Raw genomic sequence first — 23,951 nt, 5'->3', positions numbered from 1 at the left:
AGTGATTTAATGGCATTTTCTATAAAAATGACTGTTTGTTTTGGATTATTCTTTGGGCTCCCTGGAAAAAGCCAAATGGGGCTGGAGACATCTTCAAACAACTTTCTTACTTAAAACTTCAAACAATCTTCTGTTCTCACACCAGCAGAGTTCTGTGGTTTGATTCATATCACAAAATAATGAAAATGCAGTCCAAAAGAGAAAAACAAAAAAGTGCGTCAAAAGCTGTTGATCTGACTTCTTAATGATGCAGGCATAAATATCAAGAGATAACAACTTCAGAGCTCAGGCATCACCTTCTATACACCTGTCTTAAATATGGAAGGCCTTCAAAGAAAATACTATATACAGGGGATTTTCATGGAAACCAGAAGTTATAAGCAACTGTCTATCAAAGAATACATGTGCTCCAAATACATTCCCGGAGTCAGCAGTACATTGTGGTCCCATTCATACGAATTTACAACAGGCTAACAAACAGGTGTTAGAAGTGTGATATCTGTAGGACAATGACTAGCTCTTGTACACTGTTAGAAGATGCCGTTTTAAGCTATCGATTGATCTATATCGATCTGTATCGATTGATCTTGAGCTCTTATAACTGTTGATTATCTAATAAATTTTCACAAATAAAACTGAAAATGTGTAAAAATCAAATTAATGTTATTTGTTTAGCCCACATGAGCTACGTCATATAACAAGAATATTCTGCATCGCTTTTTAATTGTCTTCAAAATACTTGGTGCACTCTGGTTTTTCAGGCTAGCCAAACACCATGACCCCATTTCTAAGGGAAGACTACCCGTGCTGGACTTTTTATGGTCTTGACCCAAGAAAGGGCCAAGACACAGACTTCAATCCTTGCATACCCAGTTCTGCATGCAAGAGCACCCCCCGATTAGAAAAAGGGAAGTAAAAATGAAGAAAGGCATGAACGCATGCTTTAGGTTTTCACCTGAAGAATTCCCTTAGCTTTTTCTACGCAATTACACTGAATTTCAATATAATGCAACTGTTATCCTTCCTGCTGCCATTCAAGGTTTCCAGAAATGATCCACTTACATTCTCGCGGTCAAAACAGGCAAGCTCTGGTGCAGCAAACTGTCTCACTGTCCACAGGAGACTTTACATCCTAACATCCTTTGAGTCCTTCACAGACATGCACACTATTCCCCTCAGGTTTCTCTAGTCCTTAATTAACTGTTATCTTTTTAACAATAAAAAAGCAGCCGGTGGTTTGGGAGTTGCTTTTCATTTCTTGAAGCTTGCTCTGGCCTGTGCTACATCTCCAATCCAGCTGTGGGAACTACGGGTGGACGAAGGCAAGGATGTCGATGTGGGATGCTGTGGGAGAAAAGCATCAGTGTGTGCAGACAGGGTGAGTGAATGCTATTACACCGAAGTGATTTTTTTGAATGATGAAAGATCTTGCAGCAATCCTCTCCACTAACTCGCTGCAGCTCAGGAAGCCTAGCAAGAAATAACTGGCAGGAGGGTCACCACCAGCAACTGCTGAGCACTTCCATGCCGTAGGTTCAGCTATCCTCACCCCAAACACAACATTACGGAAACAATAACGTTCACCCCAAACGCTCTTCCTGAGAGCCTGCTGCTATGGCTTTCTGCTTACAAGTTAAACTGCCCAAGATCAGAAAAGAAATTTGACTAATAAATCCCTACAGCATGGTGACCCGTGTGCCATTAACCCGCATCAGCCTGCCTTGATTGACTGAGTACAACGGCCTCAGGTACCCATCCTGCATGCAAGCTGCAGTAAATGATCTTCTCATAAGTACTGTGATTAATTACTTCCCTTCAGTTAAAGTCAATACTCTACTTGCACTGGATTATTTAAATAATAAAAAAAGGGATAAAAAGGAGAGGTGTGCTGATAATGGGAAGCGGCTCTGCTCTATCTTCGTGGCATTATCTATCAATTGCAATCAGATTATGTAGATAAAGAACAGCAGCAAATTTATCAGCTCTATTTGCACTTGTCACATCCCTTCGCTGTAAGAAGACTTCATGCAAGCGGCACCACACAGCCAGGGACCACCGAGACGCAGCACGGCTCTCCCTTGGGAGTATGGGAACAGGGCAGGAGGGAGAGCAAAAGGCAGGTGGGAGAGGGCAAGAGGCGAGGGGGACTCATCTCTTCCCACCCTCGGCCTTGCAGGGATGCAACCAATTCGTTCACCTGGTCCCTCAGCATAACAGAAAGTCACCCGCGGCCATCCAGCCTCAACAGGGTGGTATTCAAGGATGAAGCATTCAACTTTTTAGAGCATTTACCATGCATAACCCTATTTATTTATTTATTAAAGTGGGGTTTTTTTACATTAATTTCACCTGGAACACAATTCTGAAACCTTGTCATCCAGACCAGGTACCAAACAACAGAAACATTCTCATTACACCACTATGAATTGGGAAGAGCAGCTGCCTGGCAACTTCAGAACGCAAGAGATCCTCCAGACACAAACATTTTTACTTGGGTCAGTTACCTGTTCTCTTGTATCTGCAGGCATGAACAAAGGCTGATTATTCCGATTTTGCTATTGCATCCAACGTGGTAAAAAAAGACCGATTTTATTCTCGGTTACCTATGCAATAAATTAGGAGGAAACCTGTTGCATAACTACAAAGGTCACGGTGTTTCACTCGGAGCAAGTACTTTCTATTTCTCCAAAATTTCTTACCTAAACAGAGATTGTACACTCTCTACACGTAGCAATAACATTGCTCTCTGCCCAATTCAGTTCTAGGTACAAGCTAACTAAGTTTCATTGTTATCAACAACAGTATTAGAAATTAAGCAGGAATGGCTCACTTAAATGGTCTCAGATGTGTACACACACAGATAGAGTTCCTGGAAGGTATTTCTGAAAGGCAGGCAATGCCCAGCGTTTGAAAGCTCTGAACAAACCATATAGCCATAGGGGTTCCTCCATCATTAGTATCGATGTCCATTAGGGCGATGGCTCACTGTGAAAATGAGCATCCAAACTCCACGGCTCTCACCACTTAACCCCAAGCCTCCACGTACGTTCCTTGATTATTTTTTCCTCCAGTTGCATTAAGCGCCATGCTCAGCGCGCAGGAGAGATGTATCATGTGCAACGAGAGCTCAAACTCCCAATCTTCAGACCCAGGAGTCTTAATGAACGCCTTGTCAAATCAGCAGTTCAGGAGCATTCAGGGAGGGGGGAACTTCATATTTTGATTGTAATTTCTAAATCCATTTTTATCCCATAGAGATTAAAAAAATAAATAAATAAATAAAATTGTAAGAGCTCTGTTTTCCAGGTAAAATCAGCACCTTAACCAAAGTGCATACAGAGAAGCAGCCCAGGTCACAGACCTCAAAGTGTGACTGCAGGAGATGGGTTATGTGTGTGCCTGTATGAGACGCAGGTACATACACCAGATTCCCTGCACAAAACTGCACTTAGCAGGCAGGCAGGCAGCTATTTGCTTCGAAGCTGTAGCCCCTCTGGGTGAAAACCAAGGCGGCATTTAGTCACCTTTGCAGGCGCAGAGATTTGCTGTTGCAGGTAGACAGAGATGCACAGACACTTTGTAAAACCCTGATTTAAAAGCTTCAAAAGCCATCGGGGAGGACGTATGCATGCTGCTTGCCCATCATCACCCTGGTAAAGCCTACATATAGCACTTCAGATGCTCCCTGTGTACTAGTTCCAGAAGAGAAATGTAGAAAGAGGAAAAAGGGACATCTACAAAGCAAAATGCAGTAATTCCTGGATAAATCCCCATCGAAGCTAACATACATAACCATAGCCAGAACTATTGCAATATAACCATCAGCTTGGTTCATACCCTGAATTAGTATCTCCGACCACCGCTGGGCACACAGTGGACCATGCCAATAGTTGTTATGAATTAGTATGGGGGTCTTTCACATAATACTGAATTGCACCAGATCTCTCCGATGCTAGAAAGTGAGCTAGTGGAGGAAAGGAGGTCTGGAGGTTACCTGATCCTGATCCGAACGCCAAACGCTCTCCCCTTGGCTCGCCTTTGCCAACGGACACAAGAGGCACTTTTATGCCCTGTCTTTCTGGGATCTCACAGGCCAGCCCCAAATGGATTCTGCGGCATAACAGCATCTAAAAGTTATGGGCCATTCTGTAAGGGGATGTCATTGCAGTATAAATATTGTGCCCAAGGCTCTGACCTCACGCCCCCAAACTCTATCCAATTATCTCACATACTAAGTGCCTTTTCTCACTTCTAAATCCCGCGGTCGCTTTCTGAAGGCTGTTCAGACAGCTCTCTAAAATGCAACAAATTTACAGCAGCACAATGTTCTTACATAAAGCTTAAAGCGGTTCACCGCACAATTACCTTTTTTTCCCTGGCAATGCAAACAGTCTAAAGCAAATATCCACTATGAACAAAAGCACCAAAACACAGAAGACAGAGAGAGAGACCTGATGTCCAAGAAATCCATTCTAGGTTTGGGGTTTTTTTCATTTTCTACAGAAAGATGAGAATTAGTGGGGATGATGTTTGCAGTTTATTATATGCACTGTATTGTTTAATACACTACAGTAGAATAATTAAGACAACTCTTTCTTAGCTCTGGTGGGAAACACCAATTAAAAATAAAAAAAAGGATGGAATTTTTGGTTAATGCTTAAAGTTTTTTTTTCCTATTATCAAATTCACCGGATATGCACGAGACCCAGAGAATAGCCAAAAGCACATTTTTTACTTGTTCTGCCTCTAGACAGACACCACAAGTCTAGATTCACCTCACCCTGCGCAACGTATCTAAGATTTAAGCATCTAGTCTCACATTATTTGAGATTATTAAGTGTTATGACTACAGACAGGTGAAACATGTCCCTGGCTGTACGGCCACTGACTGGCAGTCCCAAACCGTGCCATCTTTTGAAGACACAAGCAGTGATTTGAAAGAAAAAGCAATCCATTACTAGTTTCAGCCTGGACCCCCAAAACGCGGGCAAAGACGCATCTCGGAGATGAGAGGCAGAGGGATACTTTGTGGGAAAACCCTGGCTGGTGCCACGGTGCTCGAGTTGGTGAGGAACAGTGCTGCGAGGTACAAACAGCAAAGCAGGACGCACTAGGTCTAATTTAAGGATCTGCCCATGGTTCTCCCCAGATTTCACTGCTCACGCCTGGAGCATGGGACAATACTGGAAATCTAACAATCCCCATGACCCAAGAGTGAGGCAGCACACTTCCAAATTATCATGGGAATAGCCAACAAGCCTCGTTCACCATGACTTCACCTTCTGACACCCCACAAAGCAGAAGCACACGTTTAAAAAACAAACAAACAAACAAAACAACAAAAAAAACCCAAAACTCATTTCACACTTTGCAGTGTGTTTTGTAATTAATCAGAACTGTATTGCCAGCTTCTAATGATTGAATCCCATTTAATCACTTTGGAGGCTCTCGGCTGTGTGATGTAAGCACCACAAATCAGAACCTAGAGGGCCTTATGAACATTCATCATGCATCCTTCCCGAAATTAATGGTACAGTCTAAGCACAGCCAGGCCCCATGAGGTGCTTAACATCCTATGCACAAGATGTAAATTCATAATCATCATCACAACACCGTCAAAGAAATACTCCATCAAGGCTCATTTTGTGCTTGCTAAACATGTGTTTTCTTCACTTGAAACTAGAAAAGGGCTTGAACTATAAATCCCAGGATCAAAAACATCCCCCAAACTTTGAAGAGTTTAGATCTGAATTGGAGATCAACATGGAACATTATGCAAGGCATCATCTGAAATGAGAATAACGACGTGTTACAGGACTTGAAAAGCCAGCAGCTTTTCCACAGTGCTCCAAACCTCCTTTGAATTCTAAAACATTAGCTACTCCATCACTCTGGGACATGTTGACTGGAGATGATGATGCTCTGATGAACCCAAATGCCTTCACTGCTAAATCGAAGGCTCCCAAATCTTAGTGCAGAGCTGGTTTGTGAGCTCTTAATCTCATCTTCATCACACAATGTTTCCTCCAAGTTTTTTTGGCTTGTTTCTAAATACATTTTGTAGATGTTCTACAGGAAAGAGACCTTCCATAGGGAGCCACCTGCTGATGTCCAGACTGACAAGTTCAAGGACAACAGCAGAATAGCTCAAAGCAAAGCAAGACGTAGCTTCAGTAGTCAAATGCTCAGGGTGTAGATGCTTCACACGGGCAGGGACTCCTCGGTGACCTTCCCAGCGTGGCTTAGCATGGGAGAATTACAGGAGTTACTCTCTGTAGGTTCTATACTCATCATGGCAGAGCCTCTTCAGTAAAACTTGTACAATATATAGCAGGATGGTTTCCCGAGTTTGGCAAAGTTTTCCCTGGATACATCTTCTAGATTAACTCCAGCACTTTAGGAAGTAGCTGCATTTTTACACCACGACCTGAAAATGCTGACTTTCCCCTCATTTCTTCATCCATTCCCAACAGTGACAGTGTGGGGAAAAAGCTTTTTTTGCTACAAACGCAGGAGGTGGATGCTCTGCCTCACAACACAAAATAAACCATCAATCAGGAAAGGTTTCAGCACATCCTTAAGCTTATTTGCTTGTTGGGTTTTTTTGCCTTTTGTGACCAAAATCAAATAGAAATGAGAGCACACACACAGACATAGAAACAAATCATTTGGGAATTAAGAGAAAAAGCTTTCCAATATCATGCAAAAGGGCCAGAACTGACCCAGAAATTGGAATCTGGGTTAGAGGAATTGATTTTTAATTGTCATCAGGAAAATGCTTTAAAGGAGCATCATTTAAATCTCTGCACTGCGTAACTGCTACCTCCACGGGTTCCAGGAGCATATGGTCTGCTTCACGAAGCAAACCCCTTCCATGGTGACTGGGAGCCCACATTATCATGTGTAATGAGGGAAAAATCAAGTGCAAGTCACAGCTGGCTCAGGATCATGCTGGCGCTTGCATCTGCCACTAGCAGCTTCCCGAGTTCACTATATGCATGCTCCTCACGAGCAAAATCTGAGGTGCCCCTAGGTGCATCTGAAGGAACACTCTGCTGAAGACATTACACTAGACACGTTGGCTTGTCCTTGGCCTAAAAGAGCACAGAAAATCCTCTGTTGGCTCAGCTCTAATAGAAATAATTGAATCTTCAACCTGATCAAAAAAGATCCACTGAAGAAATGTGTACATCAACTTTGGCATGCTCTGGATCAAGCCCTTTGTGCTATTTACCTTTCCCACACCAATGCACAGAAAAGTCACCTCCTTCTCTGATATAAAAACCCAAAACTGTGCCTAACAGAATATGAATGGTAGGGGGTTTTTAATTCTCCACAGATGTCTGCAATGGCGATTATTTAAGACTGTTGATGTTTTACGTGTTATATCACCACATTAACTACTTAGGCCTAGTCTTACAGTTGAGATGGCATTTCCATTCCAAAACTCCTCTGGGGGCAATTGTGGGAGACTGGGGAAGGGAAATTATAGGCAATTACCAACCTGCTACTTAAAATCTCTCAGAATTATAATTTTAAAAGAACACTTTATAAAAAAAGCATCCAGCTGGACATTAGTTAAGTTGACCATGTCAAAAAAGAGTGGTTTGCATCCACTTTTATGCTTTCAGGGTCAATCCTCCTATTTTTCTATCATTTTGGGGCTTTCTAGCTCCACAGCTTCAGAGCACATGTCCCAGGAGGTGGTGTGATTGTGGAAGAACAACTCTGGATATTCACTGCTGAATATTCAAGGTGTGGACATCTCTAGAGTCATGACTGAGGTGCACGCTTCAGGGGTATTTGCTTGAATAATGACATTGCAGTCTCCTCAATGACAACTCACCAAGTCTACCAATGGGGCTGTATGTCTTCTGCTCGACAGTGAACAGATTCTCAACTGTTCTGCATTTTGTTCTGTATCCACATGGTTTGCACCAAATAGTTGGATGATGTCAAATGGTGGCTCAACACAGAGCAACAGAGCCAGTACTTCTAAAATTTACTGTCTCCTCAACCACATTTGTTATTAGAAGCCTGATGGGGACTTTAATTGTAAAATAATTTATATCTTTCCATCCCTTAGCACTTAAATGTCTTGGGAGGAGGACTTTGCTGTTTTGTGCAATAGTCAAAGGGAGATTTTACCTGAAATGGTCTCAAAGGTACCTTCTAAAAATCCACCCCATTTCACCTGGTGCTAAAGAACAAGGAAATCTCAGGAAATCTCTACTCGCAGAAAAGCCTGATGTCTGCTCACAGCCTTTTCCTGCAATATTTCCTTGGAAATACAGCTTCTCATTCACAGTCTCTGCCTTGTGCTGCAATTACTCTTTTTCTCCCATATCTTTGTTCCTCCAGCACAACTTGTACTAAATGTCAAGTCCAAAACCAATGGTTTAGTCACAGCAGAGGCTGCAGCGTTATCCTGCGGACTGTGACCAGAATTGTGAGCAGCAGAAGGAGAAGCCGTGGGGTCTCAACTGCTCATCTTAAGCCCTCCGCGCATCCTAAACAGAGCTTGAGTCCCATTGAAATGTATTTTCCTTGCAGGAGGTCGGGAGCCGCAGCAGAAATTGGTTCTGCCAACACTTCGGGCTGGATCAGTCAACTACTGCAGCCCAGCACTACTGCAATGAGTTTTGCTCCATCAATCTTTGCCAAAGTTGAACCCTTTTGCTGTGCAAAGGGCTTGGGCTTTGATCTATACAGACACAACCTCACACATTGCCTAATAACACTGAAAAAAGTAAATGAAATCTAGTTCTACATGGGTTTGGACAAGCAAAGCTTCCTCAGTTTCTAATACAACTCCTCTTTTTTGTCACTGCCCATATTGTGGCACAAACCTCACGGGGATGTACTCCATCCAGCCAAGAGGGATAAATTTCAGTTCCCGAAGCTGCCCACTAGCAAAACAAGTGGTTCCAGATCAGTGGAGGGGGGGGGGGGGGGGAAGCACTTTTACTCCTTTTCATGGCAAAAGAAGCTGAGAAATGCCCCACCCCATGCAAAGGTGCATCAGCGTCCAAGTTTAAGCAGATCCTCAGCTCACTGAGCAGCCCTGCCCGCAGATGCCTTCCCAAAGTTAGCTCTACCCCTCCGATCACCCTTGCTTTTACCTCCCTACTGTGTCTTATTTGCTCTTCACTTGCACGGTCCAGCTGTGAAAGAATCAATTGGCTACAGTCCTGCTGTTCCCAAGGAAAAATCAGGTGTCTGAGCGTTTTTTTTTTAAATTATTGCAAAGACATGGAGCACAGAGCTGATACATATCTTGATCTCCTTCTTGCCATTTGTTGTGACAGTCAACCATAAACCAACGGCACTAGCACACCCGAGCTGCAGCTTTGCCAATAGCCTGAGCTTGAGGAGCATTTCAATCTCCCTGCATAAATCTCTGCAATCCAGTGCAGAAGTGTGCAAACGTTGCTGCCCACAGGGGGCCAGACTCCAGAGCACTTTTGGCTAGTTCTGGTCCTACAAGCAGCAGCAAACTGGGTGCTGATGGCTTCCAAAACTCAAAAGATGCCTGCTTGTTTACACTGAGAAATGACCAACATGCTCAAGTGATCTCCCTGGTGAATAATGAAAACCTCAGCTGGGGTCCCATAACGGTAGAGGATGGCTGACTCCTCAAGCTGTAGGACACAGAGAAAGTCAGAAAGTCTCTGCCTTGAAAACCCAGATGCGCGCCATAGGGGCAGGATGAAATGAATCATTCTTTGATATTCAAGCATCTTCCGAACAGGAGATCAGGTATCAGGAGAAAACAAACAGATCCGAGTACAGTGCTGTGTACAGAAATGAACTAATATCAAGCTTGACTGAAAAAGTTGATTAAATTAGTTTAATTTAAAAGCCCAAACAAACCCTGAAGGAGGTTCTTTGTTTATTGCTTTTTACCAACAGCATGCGTTACTGAAGAAGCACCATGTGGGCATGAAATATTTATTCATTAAATCTTTCATAAAGCTCCACACTATTGGTTTCACTCAGGATATATTTATAACATGTCAAAGTCCACAAAAATCACTGCTTTTCTTTTCCCCACCTTCATCCCCCTCCAGACTGTTTATAAAAGGATTAGGCTTTCAGTTTTCATTGCAATAAGCCTGATCCTCAGCTCCGCTGTTGCTTGTACACAAGGTGCTGCTTCTTTAATCGTAACGGGATAGTTGTAGCTGAAATAGTTCAGTCTTCCCTGTACCACCCAAAATGGACTGTTAACGGTGCTGCAAACCATACTGCTGGTTTATGGGAATGGCAACATCATTCATTTATGGAGGAAGGCACTATGCACCAGTAGTAATACATGGAAATAAAAGTCAGGCCAGACAGTCCACCCAAGCAAGGGAAAAGCCGTCAGAAAGTACCTTCATTTCAGTATCGGTATGTCCGAGTCATTTGTTATCAAACCTCACTCCATCGGTGAAACCCCTTCTTGAACCCTTCCTCGGCCGTCAGCCAACCTACAGATTAAACCCATGCTCCAAGTTGGGTTAGTAACACACTAGCGTAAACAGTGCTATATTATCTTCAATGTTAGCTGTAAAACTATGTAATACTGTTTTACTAGTTTTACTGACAATATAGCTCAGTCCAGTACAGGAGTGAGGACAGGTTATACTTAGAAATATAAATTAAAGTACTTTCCACCCATAAGTGTGCAAAAATCCAGGATTTGCATTAGGACTACGCAGGGACAATTGCATCAGTGAAACTGTCACTTCTCTAAGGAGTTGCACTGATACCTAATCTGGGTGCAGGCCAAATCTAATTTCCCCAAATAATCCCGAGCAATAAAAAAAGCACCCCAACATGGATGCTGAGCAGGCACTTTAGGTGCACTGCAGGGTCCCACGCAGTTTTGGTGGCTGCAGCCACTGCATGCATCCCTGCCTCGTTGGACCACAGGCTCTCTGGTCAGGCCTGCTCCTGTTTCCCTTACTTCATTTGTTTGTGAGAATAAATAAATATAAATACAGCATAAGCAGATGTCGTTGTCCCTGGAAACTAGGCTTGCTGAGTATGCTTCTGCTGAAACGGCTTCTTACTGGAAAATTAGGTTTTGATTAAAGTGTGTTCTTTTCTTCCTTTTAATAAACAGAGCCTACTTCATGTGCAAGCTTTGGGCTTTTTTTTTTTTCACTGGAAACCTAAACCATCTTGCATGGCTTTGGTTTTTCAAATGCCTGATCCTCAGCAAGGGCTGCATTCCGCAGGCACAAGAGCACTTCACGGGGCATCAAGGAGCAGACATCTCAGGAGGACTCCCCAAGGAGAGACCAGATCCTTGTGAAAGTCTAACCCAGGAAAAAGTGCAAGGAGGGACCAGCACCCACGTATGAATCCCATAAGGCAGTGCTGCAACTCAAGACAACATTTTGGGCATTTAATCCCAGGAACAACCATTCTGACATTTTTGTGGGGAAAAGCAATGACCTTTTTCCCGAAGGAAAATACTGACAAGAAGAGAGGCTTTGCATTTGTGTTTTTTATGAAGGGGAAAAACACCTTTTCTAAGTCAGTTCCACCAAAATCTCAATAGAGGAGCACAGAGTGACACCAGCTGATGGGCCCTCACCCCAGGGAAAATCTTCCCCTTCGCAGAGCCTGACACTACCCCATCACCATTCACCTAAACCACAGGATCACTGCAGAGCCAAGGCTGGGAGCCTCATAGTAGGTACATTCCCTAAGGATTACCTCCACCGCACTCCTGAAGAACTTGAAACGAAAGGACCTATGTATAACCAAGCATTGATTTTTCCCCTCGATAGCCTCCATCACTCACGGCAGTCCCAGCTAAAGCCAGAGCAGCACACACCTCGCGTTGCCCACTCACGCAGTGTTTCCTTGTCCTAGTTTCACAACAAAAACACTGGGATAAATCATTTACTCCCCAGTCCACTTTACAAACCTGCCAGCATCTCATCCCCGCAAGGTTCTCTGCAACTATGCCTCTAGACCTGAAAAATATTAAAAGGAAAATCAAAATGGAAAAGGTTGACCTCAAGCCCAGCAGACCTGGCGATGCTCAGAGATTCTGCGTTCGATAAAGTCTACAACTAAAACATTTTGCAAAGCCTGTCCCACTGGCCAGGCTATGCCACATTTGCACAGTAGCTCAACAATTACCGACATTCCCAAAAGACATATGGGGGCCTGTTACAGTCAGTTTACCCCAAAAGGGCCTCACTTGGCAATATTAAGTCTTTCGAAAGTAACTAAAGCCAACACCACATGCAAAACTTTTGCAGTTTCACACAGTAGTGAAAAGACCATTTTCCTTACCAAGACAACATTATCCTGATGACGCACGAGCGATGGGCTAACTCTTGAATTTTCACATCCCAGACTGAGCGATCTAAGTCATGTCAAGGAAGGGAAGGAAAAACTACTGTGGGTGCTGTAATGAAAATACGTTCTTCTTGCGAGCAAGGCTGCAAAGGGCTACGCGGGGCCGGCGGGGAGATGCCGAGCCACGATATGCTCCAGCAATTTCCAGCTGCTGCAAGCTCCCAAGAGACATCAGAGTCAACTGACGTGGCTCCTACTAGGGCAAATTTCAGACCAAACACCCCCGGCTCTTCAGCCAAAGCTGGCATTATTTTTACCTCCTCTCCTCCCCTCTGCCATCATGAGGAGAGCAAAGAAAAAAAAAATGCTATATTTTATATGCTTGTTAAGTATAATCTGCTAAATGTTCTATGCCAATGCATAAAGCTGCCTACTATACTAATAGAATATTTAATTGACATTTATTTGCTGACTAGTTATTTATGCTAACATCACCGCAGCATAATTAATAGTCTGCTAAAGTCAACTTGAAAAGCACACACAAAACACTGTACTAGGAGTCATTTACAGTATTTAAAATAAAGAAATCCTGCAATCTATTTACATTAGGTTAGTCTAAACTTGGGTTTGATGGAATAAGAGGATAAGGATTGGGCAAAGAAGATAAAAAAACCCCTATGTACTACTTTAGAAATATCCACAATCTTTGACAGTACAACCTGCCAAAGAAGATTTCCGAGTTTCATTTTACTTGGCTCGAGGACCCACTTCTTAGCTGATGTAAAACAGCATAAGCTCAGTGAATGCCTGCTGATTTTCTCCAGCCTCAAGCTCTTAGGAAGCAATATTTCAGGTCAGCCTTCAGTGAAAGAGCTAAACCAGGGCCAGATCTGCTCTCAATTATACCAGTAGAAAAGCAAATTCATCTCAGATAAGTTCGTGGAGGCGAGCCAACTCCTCACAAAGATAAAAGAAGTCCACCCTGCCCATCTGATCCCTCTACCTGCACTGTAATCATGGACCTGCAGGCATAGTTTACATTTTATTTCCTCTGGGATGAGATTACCAGGGGAAAGTTGGCTTCAGTTAAAAAAAAAAAAAAAAATCCACGATAGCATTTTCTGAGAGAGAAGCTCTGGAGGCCTTCATCTATTTTCAGAAACATTACCTCTGTGTGACTCTCTGAAGAACTTGTGGACAAACTTTGCAGACCCAAGTGACCTCCAAGAATGATGCTGAAAGGCAAGTGTACGGGCCACATCACCACCACCACCGCCAGCTGTGCCCCTCAAAAAAGCCTCCTGTACACCTAGGGAGTCTTGAACGACACCAAATCCACACACAAGCAGAAAGTGACTGCTCCAGGCTTGCTCTTCTCCTTGCTCCTGTCTCACCGTCTCCCCTTACTGCTCCTGTTCCCATCCCCTGCGCCCCATTTTCTCTCAATCCCACTACTTTCTGCTGCAGTCCAGCCCCAGCACCTGTTCTAACCACTGCATCTATCGATGATTTCACCTGAGCACTAACAAAGTGGAAAAACTGGCTCAAAATTAACTTGTTTCTTCCATTTATCTATTCATCTGACATCTTGCATACATATCAGCTGTGCCACACAGCCACCACCTTTTGACTACGCAGAATCCGGTGAGTCCTCACGCCATAAATTTTGACATGGCCAACCAGACCCACTTCTCCCCTCCCTTACACCAGTGATCTCAAACAACAGGATTTGGCTCTGTGATCGATTCAGATAATGGTTAAAAAAAAAAAAAAAGTTGTTATTTCACGGCAACCCGGTTTGCTGTGGCATAAGTTTTATCTCCTTTTTCATCCATACCCTGCCCAGAATCAAATCTAGCACTTTGAATCCGAGTGAAATCCCCCTCCTTTGGCCTGGATCTAGGACAGAAGTTAACCTGACCTGAGCAAAACACAAAAACCTATTTCAAATAGTGACCGAATGATGATGTTCACAGAAAGTCTGGGCAGGCAAAATGCTTCATGTCCACCACTCTTCACGGCATATTTCACTTCATGAAGCTCAGCACCATTCAAGAGGGACTCATTTCACCCCAGGATCAGTCTTTTCTGCTTTCATCCTCCTTATAGTGGTGTAACAGAGAAGTAAAGGCTGCTTTCCTACACATAATCGCAGTACGATTGATCACTTCGATCACCAAATCCAGGTATAGATGGTGTTCAGACATTTTCCCATCTGTACCAGCTCATTGTAAAATCAAAACATAGACTTGGTTCTCTCCCCGCTGTATTTCTTTACATCTCCAGTCTCCTCCATCTTCTGGTTTACATGGCAAGCAGACTCAAGCTCACTGCACGGATCTGCACACAGAAATGCCCTATTTGAATTTCCATCTGTCAATAACATTAAAGCAGAACCACCACGGCAATTACAAGTGTACACAATAATCTTGTCGTCCAGTGTCTTTAGCGCATCCCAGAATGCATTAAGATAGTGCCAGGAGAGATTCGGCTCTGTTGGCTCAGCTGTAAATCTGCAATCTGTACAAAAACACCCAAGTGTCAATCAAAAGACATTCCTGCTCTACGCGTGGTTCACAATGCATAATTTAGCTACTACGCTTGTCAGGTTCTCCACACTGCTCTTCTACCCGATGGTAAATGTGTTCATGAACCCAACTGCCATCAACAAAGGAAAACAGAACATGGAAATAACAGGCTAAAGGAGGCAAGAGACCTCTTTTCCTTTCACAGTTAAAGTAATTGCTAGTAAGGGAAAGTTTAGTTAGACTTTAATTTTTAATGCTCAGTGGGTAAAACATCCCAAGGGATGGAGGATGTTGAAAAGCAATCGCATCGGCTCTGTGCTGAGGAGGAGGACAGCGCTTGGTTAAGACATAGGAGGGGATAAAGGCTGTCCCTGTTTCCATGCAGGCTAATATAATGGGGAAATTTTCACCAACTGATGGGAAGTCTATGTTACATCCCACCCCTATAGTGCAGAAAACAAATCCTACTATAGCACCACAGCCTTGCCACTGCCAAGGAACTTTGAAGCACGTTGTCCTTCCTCATATGAATTACAATTGCCGAGGGGCCTTGTCAGAAAGGATGAAAATTTCACACTCAGCTACGTCAGGCAGTAGCTACCCACTGGTCTACACCACAGTTAATATGCAATAAAATAGAAATCTCTGTCCCAGGACGTGACTTTAGAGCTGATCAGTGCCAAAGCTACAGACCATAAGGACAGCTTCACACTTGCCTCAGCTAGTTCATGAATAAACATCCAATTCATTCAAATGAGTTCTATATTAACTAATTTAAATAATTTTCATTTTGCTTTGAATGGTAAACAGATCTATTCTGCCAGGATAGTTGAGTTTGCAATTCAAATTACACACCGATTTGTAATGAGAAAAATATAATTAATGGCAAAGCTTGAAGTAACTACAATTTTACTCCTTTGATTTCCTGCAGGGAAGGAGGGGGTGGAGTGTGAAGCTTGCAGGCACACACGCACTCACACCGTCCTTTCATAAGCCAATACCTTTTATTGCAAACTCAAGTATTTGGCTTGAGTGGTCCTATTCTAGTGCATTGCACCATAATGTCATAGGAGGACATAACATGACTTGACATTTTACTCACAGGCACCATGATGCAATACTAACGTCACCTAATAAATAATCATGTAACAGTCTGTAAATTAAATGAGTTCCTTCTATTGGGATCATAAACAACAATTATTTGGCAGCTGCCCCTTAAAAGCTCCATGTGTAGTGAACATTAAATCAAGCTTTATAGATTTGCTAAACTGAACCGTCCCATTTTTTTTGCATCTCTCTCCCTTCTAATGAAATTCTTCGTCCTATCACTCTGGATCATTCTTGTCTGGCATCACATTTATAAGATGAGTGCTGATCAGTCCGATCTGATTCGTAAGCAGAACCAGACCATTGTCGCAGCGCTGGTATTTTGTCCGTTAAACAAGTCCTTCTTAGCAGATCTGCTTTTTAACCAAAGCCTTCAGCTCCTGATTAAAATCAAACCCTAGTGACAGATAACTGGCCCTGGCCATGCTGCTTGCATGGTCTTGCCAACAGATATCCTCATTGTAATCAAGATGTGCAGAATCAGGCCCTTAGAAAACGAGTCCATGCAATTTGAAGCTGGCTTTCGTTTCTTCCAAAGGTTTGGCAACAAAATAGCGTGCAATGCTAAAAAGGCAAAAAAACCTCCACGGAGTTCACAGAGAACATCACTTTCTCTATAACCAGTGCAAAATCTGATCCTGCAGGCTTCACCAGCTAAAACTCTCAGCGCTCCAATGAAGTTTGGCTCGTTAAGATACATTCACTGATCAGCAAAGCAATTAAGCACAGGACGAACTCCAGACATCTGCATACAAGTCCAGTACTCACAAGCAACTTTTAAAAGCTGGTCAGACCTCAGTTCTCCCTACGGAAAACAAAGGGCACTCTTGAAAATTCAGGTTCTACCCTGTGGTGTCCCAATGGGAGCTATGATCTTTTGGAAACCCACCTTTGACCATGGGCTGACCCTGCGGGCAAACACCCAGAGGAGCTTCGTGATTAATGAGCACATTTAGGACCTCTCTTTTTCCAAGTGAGACAAGTCCTGAAGGCTCAAATCCTCCTGGGCTTTTTAGATGCCTCATTCCAAAATACGACTCAAGCTCTTAAATGCTTAAATCTGTTTTGAAATTACAGCCTACACATTTAATTTATTCTTTCTGAAAACTATACTAAGACATAATCAACAGAACTGAGAATGGGAGTGGGGAAAAAAAAAAAAAACAACAAAACAGGGCAGTTGCCCAAATTTAAGACCCTGGTATACAGTTACATCACCCAGGCAGAGGAGAAAGGCAGTATGACGCACTGCACATTTGCAGTCATTCAAGCAAGACAATTCAGACGAAGCAGCTACAACCCAAAGAGCAGATTCCAACATTTCCATGAAAAGTGGTTGCCTCCGGTTATAAGACAATCGTTATTTTCTATTACAACAGCCGATAAGATCTCTTACCCCTTGACCCTCACATTTTGAGATTTAGTTTACAGCACTGTACACCTTTCTGGTAACATTGATTATAATCCACGTAATAAAAGGTAGTTTAAGAGACCAATAAAATAAAACACCTAACCCCTCTCACATCAGCTTGATTTACTAGCGCTAAGCCAACAGATTTCTCAGCCATATTTGTCTTCAAGACTTCTTTTTTTTTTTTAAGCAATCAATCCTCTGTTTATTCAAAATACACAGACCAGAACAAAAAGGTAAGTTTAGTTCAGAGTTCAGCATATGCAAGGCAGGAACGTCAGCTCTGATTCAAAGACCGTGTCTACAGCTCACTTCAGTGGGAAGTCAGGTAACACCTATCCAGGAGAAATCACATATGGCACACAACTGGCACATATACTTTTTCCAATGGTCACATGTAACAAAGCAAAAGAATAACTTCAGCAGCAGAATCCTTAAATGAGACTTTTCTTAAACACATGCACAAGCTGGAGGCTAAATGTTCATCTCTTCTCCCCTTGATCCAGAATAAATGGGATATATGGCGAGAATACGTATGAGTAACAGTGACAAGTATGCCCCTGCTTGGAGCTACGTAGTGGTAGGGATACACAGCTGTTCTGTTGAAGTACATAGCCAAAAAAACCCCATTTTTCTTAAACACTGGGGATCAGATTGTATTATTAAACTGTTCCACATGGGCCACTCGGTAACTTACAGCTCTTCCATATAGCTTTTGTGCACTTAAGAGCTGATAATTGGGACATGCCCTAACCTACGATGACTGAATTTTGCTACCTTTAATCACATGTATTTACCATTGGCATCAACAGCTGCATAAATCTGGCAATGGAAGGTTTTAAACTTTCAGGGCAAAACACTTGAGTGCACAGCCAATTTTTGATTTTGGTTACACCCAAACTGATCTTGCTTAGTTTGTTCTCACTCTGCATTTCACCCTTCTTTCCTACAAGAACAGGACAATTTTCTCCCATAACTGAAAATCACAGCTTTACAATTTAGCAGTAAGTTTCCTTGTTAAGACAGCTTCCTATAGAAGCGCCTTCTGTTGTTACCAACTAGAGTAAAAATGCCTTTGCTAGAGGCTGACTGGCAAACTGAATCACCCATTGACCCGTGGGGACCTGACCCTGACTGCATCACCCAACACCAGTTGAGGATCATGGAGTACCCATTCCAGATCGACTGGAAGTCTGGAGATTAACCACCAGCCCAATACTAGAGCATGACCCTAACAAAACATGCAGAACTCACCATCTGGAGGCATCAGGACCTTGTTATTCTGTGTACACCAGCCAACTGGGTGAAGATCCGCTGTCATCACGTCACACCAGAAATCCGCCCTGCGGTCATCTCCATAGCCACAGTAACGAAGCAGTAAGAGCTGTCCACATGTTGTAATGATCGTAGCCACCCAGTACGTGTCCGGATTGCTCTTGTTGGCCACTTCTAATTTCATCCCTGGTTGGAAACTGCTTTGAAGGCTGATTTCAACCTTACAGAATGAGAAAGGCATGGTGTTACCTTTTCTTCTTTGCAAGGCGAACCCCCCCCCTCCCCAGCTAAGCAAGATAATGTCACCATTAAAGAGCAGCTCTGGGATAGGACACGAGCTGATTGTGCTCCGTAATCCAACCACCTCCTTCACAATCTGTCATTCCTACTTCATTGGTATATACCCCATCATGCAAGGTCCTGCATGCTCTAAAGAGGCCCTCCAGCAGCAGCAACCTCAGACGCAGTGCATCTCAGAGAGGACTGCTACCCATCTTAAATGGGTCATTTATCATCATCATAAATCTCACTAATGCCTGGGAAAAGGTAGTATAACTCAAGTGAAGTTGCATTTCCCACTGCACAGCTCCATCAGGCAAATCACAGGACATATGCAAGGTAGAAAGGCAGGTTCTAAGCACCTCTAGGAGTTAAACCCAACTATAATAATTAGTCCTATAATAACACTGAAGCACCTTTTGAGAGGCTTGACAAGCATCAAAGCCTGAATGCTGTACCAGTCAGACCAAGGAGAGCATTTCCACTAAATCCATACCCAGCAGCTAAGCCTCAACCAATCTGCTGTCCCAGCACCCTGGTAAGGTATGATGATCCATCGCTGAAAGCAGCAAATGGTTTGAATCCCCGTCTTGCCGTCAGATGGAGATGTCGCTTCCATTTATCTCGCCAGTGACAGGTCACATGTAAATTCCCTTAGGACACTGGAGATGGAGACTGGGACACTACAGGGACTGCTGTTAAACACTAGGGCCTGCTGTGGGCACATCGTATGGTATCTTCCAAGGGCCAGTGGGATGTCTCTAGCTGCTGTTGATAAAGAAGAAGTGGATGCCAGTCCACTGGTTCAGGTGCCAGACTTGTCTTCAGAAGACCATCCAAAATGTAGCCTGTTACTCCCTATGAGATGCTTAAGGACAGGTTCTTACAGGTTTCGTAGTACCTTATCTCCTACTGAAACCGGAGATTATAAAGCCTGGTTTAAGCCTGTCTCTGATTAACTTCTCCTTTAAATGACAGGTTAAAATGCCTCTTTTACCCACAAATACAAATATAATACGGTCTACTCGGCCACCTGAGGACTTCGCAGACTTGGGGATGCCAAGATGCAGAGAAAACACTCCCCTGGCATGTCAGCAGTACTCCCTTACTCATCCCATTCCAGCTTATGCCACGAGTGCTGCCCAGCCAAAGCCATTTATTATTTGCAGGTAACAACACTCCATGTGCCTTTACTTGTGTGGGCATCTCCATCAGCATCAATGCCTGGAGTCATAGAATAGCTGAGGTTGGAAGGGACCTTTGGAGATCGTCTAAGATTGAAGAAGGTCTGTGACGCTTACTACTTTACATAGTGGTAAGATGGAACTTTAGCTTTTGTGATGATAAGGGTCCTCATAAATAACCCAGGATACATGTTCATTTGTAGTTTTTCTCCTTGCACTCACTGTAAGTAAAGACCAAAGTGGTACTCTGGAGGCAAGGGACTTGTGACTGGAAATCACATGAAGACTGGAATCAAACAGACAGATAATATAATCTTCTCTGATGGCTTTCAGGTTCCTGGCCAAGCCAGGGTTTTTTGAGGATCAATTTTCAGATTGTGAAGCACAGTCACTGAGGACTGTTGCCAGTACTAACTTGTCTCACATCGACAATCCCAGGATTGAGGTGCTGTGAGACACTGCAATCAGCAGGATCAGCAGGATGAGGAGGGCATCTCCAGGCACCTAAAGACATCCTTAAGGGCTTCATGAAGCACAAAACTTTCACCTGGATCTGGTATTTGGGTTTGGCCCTGGAGCAGAAACCTGGGACAAGATGGTCTCTTCAGACAGCCGCTGGATCAAGGATAAGCTCTACAATAAGCATTGCCCTGTAATTCTCCAGTATAGAGAATTACGGTCCTTCATCCTGCAATACTCCACTGTTGTTAAAATAGAAGCAAAATAGGGAATGTAGGTTTGTATTTTTTTTTTTTTTCAGACGTAGATGGAAGAGAGGTTTTTCATCACTGCAGCTCCTTATCCCTTCAAAACAACCCAAGAAATCACCTGGCGACAAAGGTGGTTTAATGGCATGACAGCAGTCATCCAAATAAAGACTTCTTTTAAAGTAGCAACATGTTCTTCAGGAAGCTTTCTCACTGTGGCACAACTACACTGTTCCCAAAGGACATCTCTGCCAGCAAACAGACTCAGTGTAAGACAACCCAGAGCACCACAACTAAAACCCCTCTCTTCCAGATGAAGATGTCCACGTTCTCCAGAGCACACAGACCAGCAAGCGAAGCTGGCAGAAGAGCCAGTGCAACTGATGAGCAGCTGTAGCAGAACAGGCAGCTACCTGCATCTGATGGGTCAGGTAGGAGGATGAGCAGCACTACCCTCATGGGACTTGCAGCTGAGGACAGAGGGCCACCATGACTTGTCGTGGCTTGACACAGATGAGGGCATCGCAACACCCGCCCACTAGGCCCCAACATCTCCGACAGCACAGTCTTGCGGTTGAATGACAAAAGATATCCTGGAAAAATTTACCGATGTTGCCACATGTGCACGCCCTTGACTGTGATGAAGAACTCCTATACATCAGCTTCATTTTGGTCCCATGTCCTCACGTGACATCACACACAGGGAGCTGAATAGAAGAGGTTAAACAACTGGTGGTGGATGTAGAAGCTGGTCCCAAACAACAATATCCTTGACTGTGATGGGCTCTGCTTGGAGACGGAGTCCTTTCTTCAAAGCATGCTCTCATCTTCATCAGTCAAGATTTCAGACGCTCTGAATGCTACTTGCGCTAACATGGACCAGAGCCACAGACCATGCTGTCACTACCATGGCTGTCTGTATCAGCCACATTCACCCAGAAGAGTATCACCTACCCAAGTACTTGGTTCTCATGCTTCTGAGATAGCATCTCCAGGCAGGAGGCTGAGAGATGGTTTCCTACGGGCCATGCGGGGTGACCCTGCTATTCAGTAAATCAGGCGTTAAGAGGACAACTTTGGAGAAATAAGGTACTCTTGTGGGATGAATCTCTACAGGTTGCGATGAACAACAATGAATAGAGAAGAAAAAGCAGACAAAGAGAAATGAGTGCATTATAAGCAAAAGGAGAGCAATAGAAGCCCTCAAAAATGGAAAATTTGAACCCAAGGCAGAGGATAAGGCAGTGGCATAGACAGTGCTCTGAGCTGTGACTGCAGATGATGCAAACACACTGAGTTCACCTAACACCACATGGGGGGCTATTCCTACGCAGGTTGCCACATGCACAGAGGGACAATTTATCTCCAAAATGGTTAGACCCCACTTCAGTTCTCCAGGGACCCCTGAAAACCAGAAGAGGGAACGCGTGCAATGCCCGCGAGAATCAGACGAAGCACGTACGTGTTTGAAGGAGGTGTGGGGAGCAGCACTGGCTCCTGTTTCCTCCAGGAACTCGTCCCAGTTGAAGTCTGTGTCCTCAATGCTGGAGCCCTCATCTGTTCAAAAGCAAAAAAAAAAAAAAAAGAAAGAAAAGCAGCCTAAAACACAGCCAAAGAAGGCAAAAGTTGTGTCAAAGAGTTCAGGGTGAGAATAGCAACCAGTATAAACATCAACACAAGGGAAAACAGAAAGCTTGTTTTAAAGATCTGTGCTTATTGGTTTTGACCGTCTCTTACTACACTTTGAGCAGACTTTGGGACTTTAGCAACCAACACCGTGAGAGCAGAAATGACTCTGCTTTCATGGCACTGGGGAACAAACCCGTCATACTGCAACAGGCACTTGTGCTCTTTTATTTTGTATTTGATGACTGTCTTGCCGCAAGGGAAGTGGCTGCCTGTCCACTATCACAAAGGTGCAACGGCCTTGCTCGTGCCCCAAAAGTGGGTCACCCAGCACTGTTAATTACAGCAGTGTCCTAGTGATAATATTAGAAGTTGCTTCTGGTGGCTGAGCAGTGTGTAGAGCAAACACCCCAACCCTTCGGGCTAGGGAGCCCCATTTTCAGTCCTGCCACCCTTTCTCTCCTCCCGCAGCATCCCTCCACCCAGCAATCTCAGCTGAGGCCTCCACGCCTCCCTCTTCCCCCAAGACTACAGCTGTTTTCCCCCAAATCCCCCACCACCCTCGCCAGACCACTATTGCCTTCTTGTCCTTGCCCCATTTCAGATTTGGGGCTCTGCATCACGGCTCCCTCATCCACACCACTGCTCCACACAATCATTCCCCACAGTGAAGGGCTTGACATTACTACTCTTTCTTTTATTTTTTTTTTTTTTTATAACTGTGCTGAGTAGAGCAGAGCTGAGGCCCCAAACCATCACTGAAACACACAAAGCAATAATTAAAAATAAATCTTCTTTCACTTACAGAAAATCAGCCAAATCTGATTGTTTTCATTTTGTTCCCAAGCAATCTTGCAAACCCAGTTTCATCCCCGGAGCAAAAATATTTACAGTCTAGCAATGAGCTCTTTGCAATGAGCATTTATCAGGCAAACTCTGTAAGACCCTTACCTGCCCAAACATTCATCAGCGTGGTCATGATGTAATTAAAGTGACTCATGACAAACTGAATTAAGAAACCTCCCCAGACAGTTTTATGAAGAAAACGGCAGGGTTAATTTATTGCAATTATTGCTACAGGTCTCCAGTTTTCAGGACCAGAAAATTATGTTGTGCAATGGGAATCTCTCATTATTAAAAGGGGAAGACACAGGTTTTATTTGCTGCCTATGGAGCCAGACATACATAGACAAGGGGGAAAAAGGTGGATCAGAAGAGGGTTTTTGAGACAGGGCTAGTGGAGGGTAAAGATCTGTCTGGGAGTTCAAAGAGGAGCTCTGAGCTGTCAATCCCGTTAAACACTTTGCACGCTGCTGCATCAAGTCTGAGGTCTGATTCCTTGCCTTAAACTCAAATAACCTGCTTAAATATGAAGATGTAAATCGACATTTACTCTGGTGATAAAGTAGCTATGAGATGACTTCTCAACTCAGCAAGACAAGAAACAACCCAACCCCATGATTACAACCTGAAAACAAATACAATTTAGAATAAGAGATGGGCTTTGTTTTGTTTGTTGTCATCATTGCAA

At 43.6% G+C, this 23,951-nt stretch overlaps 1 protein-coding gene across 1 annotated transcript in view; it reads right to left on the bottom strand.

The window, feature by feature from the left end:
• The window catches only part of SFMBT2 (Scm like with four mbt domains 2), a 122,866-nt gene that overhangs the window by 78,903 nt on the left and 20,012 nt on the right, over nucleotides 1-23,951 (bottom strand). The window contains exons 3-4 of the mRNA XM_052790412.1: nucleotides 22,257-22,351; nucleotides 18,604-18,844 (exon numbers count right to left, since the gene is read on the bottom strand). Coding sequence (XP_052646372.1) covers nucleotides 18,604-18,844; nucleotides 22,257-22,351 — 336 coding nt within the window. The remainder of the gene's footprint in view (nucleotides 1-18,603; nucleotides 18,845-22,256; nucleotides 22,352-23,951) is intronic.

This window comes from Harpia harpyja, chromosome 6 (genome assembly GCF_026419915.1).
Source record: "Harpia harpyja isolate bHarHar1 chromosome 6, bHarHar1 primary haplotype, whole genome shotgun sequence".
NCBI lineage: Eukaryota > Metazoa > Chordata > Aves > Accipitriformes > Accipitridae > Harpia > Harpia harpyja.
The sequence above is the reverse complement of the archived record's forward strand: the minus strand, read 5'-3'. Positions and strand labels throughout refer to the sequence as shown.